Source organism: Pteropus medius, unplaced genomic scaffold, assembly GCF_902729225.1.
Source record: "Pteropus medius unplaced genomic scaffold, Ma_sr-lr_union100, whole genome shotgun sequence".
Lineage (NCBI taxonomy): Eukaryota > Metazoa > Chordata > Mammalia > Chiroptera > Pteropodidae > Pteropus > Pteropus medius.
The window spans coordinates 243070-253839 of NW_024348531.1; the positions used below are offsets into that span (position 1 = coordinate 243070).

Below are 10770 nucleotides of genomic sequence, written 5' to 3' on the forward strand. Positions count from 1 at the left end.
CTGTATTTTTAATTGCTTATCTGACCACCTTACCTGAGGCTGGTGACTCTGCCACCTCATTGCATCATGGGGTCCTTCTGGTAGCCCAGAGGGAGTGGGCAGGGTGGAGGGTTGGATGGCAGAGACCAGAACTTCAGTGTCCAGCCCTTTCCTTGGCTACTTGTCCTGGCCCAACCTCACAGGAAGCCAAGCCATCACCCTGGGGCACTCACCCTCCTCCGCTGCCTCCCTAGGCCCAGAGCGGAGCGTGGATGTGACAGATGTAACCAAGCAGAAAGACTGCAAGATGAAACTGAAGGAATTTGTGGACTATTACTATAGCACCAGCCGCAGGCGGGTCCTCAGCCTCACTAGCCTCGAGTTCTCTGACACCAGGTGAGTGGGGTGGGTGAGGCCTGTGGGCATGCCCTCCCCAATCCGGCAGGCACACACATGACAGGTCTCAGGGAGTGTAAAATATCACACATGGCACTATTTTGCTGTTTTTCTTATAAAGTATGCAAGTTATGCATTGTGAACAATTCAAACAGAAAATAAGGAGCAGGACGCCAGTTTATCCTTTGGTTTGCCTTATCCTGCTCCCCAGAAAGACCCACTGGTAACAGCTTGGAGTGCTTTCTACTAGAGTGCACACGCTCATCATGACACATTCGTGGCATGTGTGCACACACACATACACATGCACATACACTGAGACACTAACACACTGATGCACTTATGCAGACACGCAGGTATACATGCTCCCTCACGCCCCTATGCCACACTGACATGTGCACACATTCTTATACTTGCTCATGTGTATGCACACACTTTAATTTACACCTTTAGCACAATAGGATCATGCAGTAGCAGCCGCTCTGCTCCTGCCTTCCCAGCCTGAGCCACCTCGTTACCCCCTACTCCATCCCCATGTTGGGTCCCCACCTGCTTGCTGCATTTCTCAAGGACAAGGTGTCTGCACAAGGCTCTCTGCTATCTGGGCCCACCTAGTGCTAGGCTTATGTTGATAGAGGTTGTCATTCTGTGGCTCTGCCCCATGTCTTTGTGACTCTTTTCCCAGGACCTCTGACAGGTGGCGCCCTAACTCCCCTGGCTGTACCCCTCTTGGCCACTCTGTTAAATCCCTGTTGCTCCCCAGCTGGCCTTTGGGAAAGGTCTCTTACATTCTCTCACCTCAAGGCATGAGTTGACAATGGTTTAGTTTAAGAACAATATTATTTGTGGATTATTTCTACCTTGTTAATTCTAGAAAGCACACTAGGTAACAAAGTAGCCCATGTACAAAAGGGCAGGTGGGGAAAAAAAACAAGTTATTGGAAACCACATTGAGAAATGTAATACAGAACTGTGCCAGGATCTATAATGAAATAATGTCACTGGATGCTGGGTTTCATTTGCTTTCTGACAGCAAAGGCAAAAAGGAAAATAAGGTGGGTTATGGTATCTGGAGAAAACAGCCTCCTGTATGTGGATTCACAAGAAGGATTTACTCCAAGGCTAAGTTCTGAAGAGTGTGTTGATTTGGAACCAAAGAATAGACTCATGTCACCATCAACTTGGTTGGCTACCCTGGCCAGAGGGGTCTTTACAGGGTGATGAAGCTGGGAGAAGATGATGCTTTGGCTTGGGGTTTCCCATTGGGCCTCTCAGAGCCACCTCTTTGCTGGCAAAAAAATGTATGGTGCTTCTGGTGTCCTCCAGCCTACTCCAAGGACAGTTGGAGGATCATGTACCCTTCAAACCTGGCTGTTTATGGTCTCGGTGCCAGGGCCATCAAATGCCCTGGAATCCTGTTCTACACCATCTGAGAAGGAGGGAGTATGGTCTCTGCTTCATCAATACAGTCTATCCCCAAAGTTGTCTGTTGAGGCTACCAAGGCATCCTTGGGGGCCTTGTGTCACCTCCCCTCCTCTCCAGGGGCCTCTGAAAAGCTTCAAGGAGCATCTGGCATTGGCAACAGGAGAAGGGGCAGGTTTGTACCTGAGGAACAGTCAAGCAAGGAAAAGAGGTCATTTGGGGCCATGTGGATGGTAGATGGTGCATATATAGTTTAAGTACCCCAGGCTGGCAGGGCAGAGGCCCTTCTGTGGCAGCGATGCACCTGGACTGTGGAGGGTCCAAGAGGCAGACACAGACACAGATGAGTAATGGGGGATATAAAGGAATTGTATTTGGGAAGAAGCCAGTGATTTAAAGAAGAGGGCCAGTGACTGAGGCCCTTGAGCTCAGGGTAGCCTGACTTCTGATTTGACAGTCTTATCTGCTAGCATAGCCTTGAATGCAGAGATGTGCGGATTCCATCTCACCTGAGGCAGCAAGAATGCTGAGACTGGCCCTTGGGGCAGCTGAGGTGTCACTGCACAGGTGCTGATAACATTCTTGATGCAGTATTATGCATTTTATCCAGGACAGTGACATCCGATTGAAGCAAAGACTGCCTTCACCTTTTCATACGTTCCCTGGAAGTAAACTGGCTGGTCTGACAGAGACCCGCGTGGCAGAGGGTTCCAGGTACCCAATTGTCAGCACTGGAGATAAGCAGATTTTCATTTGGCCTTGTTAGAAGGTACCTGGGCTGTATATGAAAATTGACACTTACTCTTAGCCTGTTGTGACAGCATGGTATGGACCAATCCAGGAAAACACCCTTTCTGGGTCTCCAGGAAGGGGCCATCTCCAGGTTGGACAGTCCTCAGGCCTTCTCTGCACCCGACTTTGGGTGGGGAGACCAGTGTTAGACACCTGCCACAGCCACCCTCAGCAGCCAGCCCAGCTTGTTCTCTTCTGTGAGCCTCAGTGTTTTCATCTGTAAGATGGAAATGATGCCGTGTAGCCAGAAGTGAGAAATGGGTATGGAACGTACATCTCAGAGCACCTTTCCCACCCCACCCAGGGCCTAACAAACATGGTGACATTTCCCACCACAGCTCACTGACTGCTCTTCCCATCCCTGCCCCCAGAATGTCCAGCTTTGTGGAGCCGCCTGACATTGTGAAGAAACTGTCCTGGGTAGAAAACTACTGGCCTGACGATGCATTACTGGCTAAGCCCAAGGTGACCAAGTACTGCCTGATCTGTGTGAAGGACAGCTATACTGACTTCCACATTGACTCTGGGGGTGCCTCCGCCTGGTACCACGTGCTCAAGGTGAGCCTTGGGGGCACTCACTGCCCTTGATCAGGTCACTGTCAGTCTGCAAGACCATTTTCAGTCTTCATGAGCCCTAATAGTGTCCAGCACTGGGAAGGACAAGGGACAAGATGTTTCTTCCCTGGGAGATAAAGAGGGCAGGAGTATCTCAAGATCAAAGAACCTCAGGACCAAAGCGTATTGCCTTTTTCTAAAGACTGAGACTCACGAGGCAATCATGAGGAGGCCTACTGCAGTGGTGACCAAGTGCTCAGTGGCCGCTCTTATCCAGAGAAGGGAGAGCAGTACTGGAAAGACTTACCGGAGAGGGGACAAGGGAGCTTGCCCCATTGGGGTCCTCCTGCAAAGGACTATGCGGGAAGGGCAGGAGCTTGGGTAGAGGCTTCAGGTGCATCTGAGTGGCCAGGAAGGCTGGAGGCCCCTGGCTAGATGCAGATAAAGAAGCTAAGGGAAAAGGAAAAGGAATATGTGAAAACAAAAAAAGGAGACTCTGAGCCTTGGGCTCAGCCACCCCAGCCAAGTCTCCCCAGACTAGGCAAGTCCTGCCCTGTGCCCCTTTTCCCCCACCCTCTGCAGTCCTTCCGCCCTGAGAGTGAGGGCCTCAATGGCTCCAGAATCTCCCTGTCCTGGTCTGAGCACAGGGTCAGCTGGAGCCTGGCATTGGGGCCTCCTTTTATCTCCAGACAAGACCCAAGGTACTCTCTAGAGCAGAGCTTTCCTGTAACTCTTCAGACAGTGGGTCACAGCTTTGTTGCTCCTTGACATGCATGGTGTTCTTAGTGTGCAGAGATATGGAGTGTTGGGTAGCAAGTGTTCCCCTCCCATGCGAGGGGACTCCTATGCCTAGAACCTTCTGAACATGCAGACTTCTGAATTGTAAAGTATGTGTTGCCACAGCATTTCAGGGGAGGAACAGTGGGCCTGGGAAGGATGATGTCTAAGCCAGGACCCAGAACCAGAACCCTAGCATACCCAGTATCCCTGGGTCATGGTGGGCTCTGCCTCAACACCCCCCTGCTAGCATCTCCAGGACATGGCGGTCTCTGTCCCTCCCCGCTCCCCCCCCCGCCTGCCCCCAATCATCCTGGGTAATGGTGAGCTCTTTCCCCACAACATCCCCAGGACGTGGTGGGTTCTACTCACCCTACCCCCAGCATCCCTGGGTCATGGCAAGCTCTGTCCCCACTGCATTCATGGCATGTGGTGGGCTTTGCCAATGGCCTCTCGTTGACAGGGGGAGAAGATCTTCTATCTCATCAAACCGGCTTCGGCCAACATCTCCTTGTATGAGCGCTGGCAGTCGGCCTCGAACCACAGTGAGATGTTCTTTGCTGACCAGGTGGACAAATGCTACAAGTGCACCCTCAAACAGGGCCAGACACTCTTCATCCCCTCAGGTGAGTGCCCTGGCTCCATGCTGCATTCCCACCACTGGGGTCTACCCTGGGAAGGCAGGCCCTGGCTGTCTGCCGCCTTATCCTGGGACAGGCCCAGTGTGCAGTCAACTCCGGGGTCACCTTTTGGCAGAGAGCCCCTGCATCCTCTGACCTAGCTGTGCTCATGGATGCTGGGCCAGGGGCATAGAATTGCATGGGGCCCAGAGACCCCAGCCACACCAGCAGAAATGGGGATTTGCTGATCTTGACATTTCAAACATAGCAGAAGGAGGAAGTAGGACACAAGCAGATAAACTTCCTTTATAGGCATCACATTGCTTCACTCATAAATATTCACCATCTCTGAAAGCCTTCCTTTTAAAAATGACATAATTACCATAGTGTTATCACACCTTAAAATGAATAGTTAACAAGTACTTAGTTCCACTAAATAACCAGTCAATGCTCAGATTTTCTCACTGTCATATATGGGGTCCTCACATTTATGCCTCTGAGTCTTTCTTGAGCTAGGTCCACCCATATACCTGGTTCCCTACAATCAGTTGTCTACCCAAGTCTGGCCCAGGCTTCATCTTTGCGGATGATGTCGGGATTAACCCAATTCTCTCAGGAGGTGTGGCAGCCCTGCCTCATCTCCCTTCACTCCTGCACGTGGAGCTCAAGGATGCTGGGTGGCCCAACCCGGAGTGGGTCTGAGCAAGTTCCCTCAGCTCCCCAGCCTGAGTTTCCCTGTCTGTACTGTGTGGAGCTGGATTGAACAGACTTAGCCAGCTCAGACATGGTCTCCTTCGTGGAGGACCCACCTACTTCATTACAAGAGGCTAGGCCAGAGCGCCTTTGAGGGTTTCCAGGTGGACAAGGGCACTGAGCCCATGCTGGCCAAAGTCAGGCCAGGAAGTTACCAAGAACCCAGCATGAGAGCGCTGGGAAGGGCTAGCCACGTCTGTCTCACTAGGCTGGATTTACGCCACACTCACGCCCGTGGACTGCCTGGCCTTCGCGGGACACTTCCTCCACAGCCTGAGCGTGGAGATGCAGATGAGGTAGGGCCACACCTGCCCCTGGGCTCCACCAGGCAGGGTCCCCACCATCAGTGTGATGACAGCTCCCCTGAGTGGCTGAGCCTCCATGTGCGTGGGAGGAAGGAGGAGGTGGCCCCTGAGCTGCCTAGTCTCTATGGCCTGTGGTGGGTTTGAGGTAAATTGAAAGGCTGAGCCGCCTTTGTCTGGGCACTGACCCAGGGGACTCACCCTCATACAGTGTGCTCGTCCCAGTGTAGTTCCCTGGGCCAACTCACCACACAGGACCTAGCACGGAGGCCTGAGCAGGCGTGGCCTCGGTGTGGCTTTGTCATGGCCATGGCATGGGTTCACCCTCCTTTAGTGTCACCTGCACTGAACAGTGCTTTGCTATGGCTTCCAGAGCATATGAAGTAGAAAGAAGGTTGAAATTGGGCAGCCTGACTCAGTTTCCCAACTTTGAAACCGCCTGCTGGTACATGGGGAAGCACCTGCTGGAAGCCTTCAAAGGTACGTCCCTGGTGTCTTGGCCTGTGGCTCTGGGGTGTTTGTTTGCATGTGGAGCTCAGGGACACTGGAAGGGAGAACAGTTCTGCCTTCACACATCAGACCCTAAGGCAGGCCAAGCACTGTCTTCAGGAGGCTGAGCAAGTCCCCTCAGCTCCCAGGCCTCAGTTTCCCTGTCTGTGCTGTGCAGGGCTAAACTGGACTTTTGTCTGCAGGGCCGTCTGATGTTTCAGAAAAAGCACTGGGCAAGGGTTCTCAGGCCTGGTTTGCATTCTGCTTGGTGCTCGTGACCTCATGTGGATACTGACAGGGCTTGGTCGGGGACATCCAGAGGCCTGGGCATCTGTCTGGTTCTGGGCCACCAGCTGAGGGACCCCGTAGGTGTTCCCACCATACAGGGCTGAGTGTGCATGTCAGAGTCCCATGGAGGGCACACGGGAGAGGTGGGCTCCATCAGGTCCCTGACCTCCATGGACACAAGACTCTTAGTCCCAGGCCCTGCTGGCCACACTTTGGGGATCAGCACTGACACCCCACTCTGGTCCGTAGACTTTCCACAGCTGGGTAAGGGAACCAGAGGAGTTTTGTTTCGATGCCTTCTTTTCTCAGCGGTGCCTTTCTGGAAGATGCCATTTTGCATCTATAAGAACAGAGCAGAGTCCATCTATCGATACCCTCTGGACTTTGGTTTTAATTTGAGATGAGAAAGCTGAAAATGGTCCTTAATCTAGGCTGCCCAGGTTTCAATGAAACTCATCTATCAGGCTCCAAATTTGGAGTTGGAAGAGGGAGTGCCCTGCCTTGGGGGCTTGGTGAGAAGCAAGGTGGGGGCAGTGTAGACAGAGCCACACAGGAAACTGAATCCAGGGCAAGTGCTGGCCAGTGGGGCCATGCTGGGACGGCCCTGCCACTCCGCTTCAGGCCCTCCTCTGTGAAAGGTGACAGCATAGCCACCTGGAGCCAGGAGGATCCAGAGAGCTGCCTCTGGCCAAGCAGATCGTCACTTTGTTACCTGGCAATATCAGAGCTCTCCAGCAGGAGGCACAGGAATGCTCTTTTTTCTGTGGGTCTGGCCGTGGCCCCCAAGGGCATCTTTGAGGAGGGGCCCCAGCAGGAAGTGGACTAACCCCCCAGTGTCCCTCAGCTGTGCAGGAGACGATGTGAGGGTAAGAATCAGAAAGCACCTGGGAATGCTTGGTTTGGGGCACAACTGTGGCCCTTTCCTGAGGTGGGCTGGAGAGCAGGCAGAAGAGGTAGGCAGGCCACCTGTGTGAGGGGCCTGGAAGGTGGATGGTGGGAGGGCCACTTCTGCCCTGAAGGACATCCTGGATAGGCATCCCCTAGGTTCCAAGAGGAACCGTTGGCAGTTGGGCAGGTGGCAGTGGTCTGAGGCCTCTGGAAGGTCTAGCCCTGAGCTGTCCCTCATCCCCATCCCCCACTCACCCTGGGCATGAAGTCGCCTGCGGGTGGCAGGTGCCCACCTGAGCAAACTCCTTCATCTCCCCCCAGGTTCTCACAAATCTGGGAAGCAGCTGCCCCCTCATTTAGTCCAAGGAGCTAAAATTCTCAATGGTGCTTTCAGATCATGGACGAAAAAGCAGGTAGGGAATTGTGCTAGGCGTGACCCAGGGTGAGGGGAGGGTGGCAGGTGGGAAACCATCCCCAGCCCAAATCAGACACCTGGGGTGGGGATGGGGTCAGAAACAGGAGAGCGCCCTCCATCCAGAAGCCTACCCTGAAGAGTCGGGGCCGGGTGGTCTGGAGATTCAGTGGGAAGGAATGCTGGTGGTGGAGACCGCACTGAGGGCAGGGAGCACGAGGCCTCTGAGCAGCCGCTAGCCAAATAACCAGGTGTTGGGCTCTGGACAGGAGAACAGTGATGCCCTGTCAGCCCCTCCTGGCCCAGGCATCAGCTCATCCTGGCTTTGCCCTGTGACGAAGGCAGGCCTTTACCCCATGACCCCCCACAGCTACCTACAGTTGTACTGCCCTGTGCCTCCATGTCCCCCATAGTAGTACTGTCTCCCATATTAGTACTGTCCTGTGCCACCCATATACCCTTGCTCCTTCATCCATGCAGTAGCAGTTTTTCCAATGGAGGCCTCAGAGAAGTGGCTTTAGACGTCCCCTGGCATCTTGCCTAGGTTGTTGATATAAATAGAGGGTAGTGTCCCCTGACTGGGAGTTCTTTCTCAGTCAGGGGAGCCAGCACTATCCGAGCAGGCCTTGCTAGGCCTGCAGGAGGCCTTGGGCGTGGGGTCCAGGAGGGGGACACCTGTGTGCTTCTTCCCTCTCTCATGGGCAGGCTGAGTGGGTGGGTCAGCCAGTACCTCCCCAGGGCTGTCTTGTGGCTACATCTCCTCTGGCCTCAAGGCTTGGAGTGAGCAGTGCAGGGCATCCCTCCATCACACCTCAGCCAGGCGGCCAGGAGGAGCTTTGTGCTCAGGAAAAAGGGACAGCCCACATTCACTCTGCAGCCTTGGGTATCTCATCATCTCTAGGACTCAATTTCTCCACCTACAGAGTGGGCTCACGGAAGAGCCTTCTTGTCTGGGCAGTATCTAACTGGAGTGGGCTAACTTCTCCAAGACCCCACACAGCCCGTCTATGCCTGTGGTAGCCCCTGCTCCTTATCTGTCTGGGTGGCGATGGGTCCTGGGTCAGTAGGCAGGGCAGGGCCTTCAGGGACAGAGAGGATTAGTCAGGAACCACAGAGACTGACCTTGCTTGCAGTCCCTGTGGGTGGGGAATGAAGCAGAGGTGGGCTTGACACAGAGGGTGGGTATCTATGCCCAGTCTTGGTAGCTGACCCTCTGACCCTGTGCATGGCTGTCCTGCAGGCTTTAGCAGAGCATGAAGACGAGCTCCCAGAGCACTTCAAACCCTCGCAGCTCATCAAAGACCTGGCCAAAGAGATCCGGCTCAGCGAGGTAGGGCCAACCTTGGGGGTCCACTGACCCTGTCTGTGTTCTCTGGTCCTTCCGACAGCTGCCTGCCAGGGATGGCCATGTGGATCACCTGCATGATGTGGGCTCGGACTCCTAGGACTCTGTGGTGGGCCACAGTCTCCTGGTGGGAGCTTAGGGAATGAAAGGTGGGATGGGGGCGCCTCTTCACCTCTCTGTAGGGGTTGGGGAGGATGATTCCAGCCCCTTTGGTAGCCCCCACCAAGGGGGTAGAGGGGTCAAGTGGCTGATGGTGTAGATGGATGTGCCCATGTCACATGGGTGATATAGACAGGTGTGAGCATGTCATACAATGCTGTAAACAGATGTGCCTATGTCACATGGATGGTGTAGATGAGTGTGAGTGTATCATATAGAAGGTGTAGACACATGCGAGCATGTCACATGGATGATGTGGTTTGATTTGTGCATGTCACATGGGTGGTATAGATAAATGTGAATGTGTCATATGGATGGTGTAGGATAGATATGCCCATGTCACATGGATAGCATTGTTGGATGTGAGTGTGTCACATAGGTTATATAGGATAGATGTGAGCATGTCACAAGATGGTATAGATGGATACTCCTTTTCTGTTTGAGTGTCTCTGACAGCCTGGTGCTGTGACCACCCCCTACTCCCCCTCGACAGAAGGCAGTTGATCACCTCTCTCTTTCTTTCCCTAGAATGCCTCCAAGGCTGCCAGACCTGAAGTGACTGCAGCCATCTCCTCAAATGAGGTCTGTTTTGGAGACCGAGAGAAGGAGGAGCCCCCATCCCCTATTGAGGCCAGCCCTCCTCGGTCCTTCCTGGAGAAAGTGTCCAAAAAAAAGACTCCTAAAACCATGAAGATGCCCAAGCCGTCCAAAGTCCCCAAGCCCCCAAAGCCCCCCCCCCCGAAGCCTCCCAAATCGCTGAAGCTTAAGGATGGGAGCAAGAAGAAAGGGAAGAAGTGTAGGGGGTCGGCCTCACCCACCATCCCTAACCTGGACCTACTGGAGGCCCACACCAAGGAGGCACTGACCAAGATTGAGCCACTCAAGAAGGGCAAGGTTGGTGGCCTCACCCTCTCCACTTGCAGTCAGCAGGCCTACCAACACCTCTGGGGATTGGGCCTGTGGGATAGAGCTGGGGCTGCCATGTCTTTGTGCTGGAGACCCAGGGCACTTGGGTTCTGCCGCAAATTTGGGATGGTGGGCAGCTGAGGGGAGACCCTCGCATGATGAAGATAGCAGTGTCTGTACTGGGACAGGATGGCACCACAGAGGGTCACCTGGGGGATGAGCTGGATGAGTCTTCCCTGGAGCCCAGGAATTCTCTGAGATCTGAAGGCAAGTGAGGCACCCAGTGGAGGACAGTAGGGAGGCAACAGAAGGGCCAGCAGTAGGTCCACGTTGTCAGAGGGTTGTGATCAGTGAGAGAGGTGGGCCTGGCCCTGAGGAGGACCCACCAGTGTGATCAGAGGGTCTTAGGTATGGGCTTCAGGGACCATGAGTTCCTGAGACCAGGCCCCATTGAGTGATTGGCTGCTAATGGGAGGCTGTTAACTTCTAGGAGGTCAGCAACCATCAGGGGCAGAATTGCAGGGTTGCAGTGGAGCACATTGGTTTTTCCTTTCTCAAAGCAGAGAGGATAGATGAATAAATGAATGAACAGATGTATGGAAGGAAGGAGGGAGGGAGAGAGGCTTGAAGGAAAGTGAGTGGATGGTTACTGGTGGATGGATGGGTTGAATGGGTATATGGGTGAG

The 10770-nt window shown here is 53.8% G+C and overlaps 1 protein-coding gene across 1 annotated transcript in view; it reads left to right on the forward strand.

Annotated features, from left to right (window-relative positions):
- Positions 1–10770, forward strand: part of PHF2 (PHD finger protein 2) — a 90205-nt gene that overhangs the window by 63335 nt on the left and 16100 nt on the right. The window contains 8 exon segments of the mRNA XM_039879816.1: positions 234–375; positions 2962–3148; positions 4386–4548; positions 5504–5591; positions 5971–6077; positions 7584–7675; positions 8915–9004; positions 9707–10072. Coding sequence (XP_039735750.1) covers positions 234–375; positions 2962–3148; positions 4386–4548; positions 5504–5591; positions 5971–6077; positions 7584–7675; positions 8915–9004; positions 9707–10072 — 1235 coding nt within the window.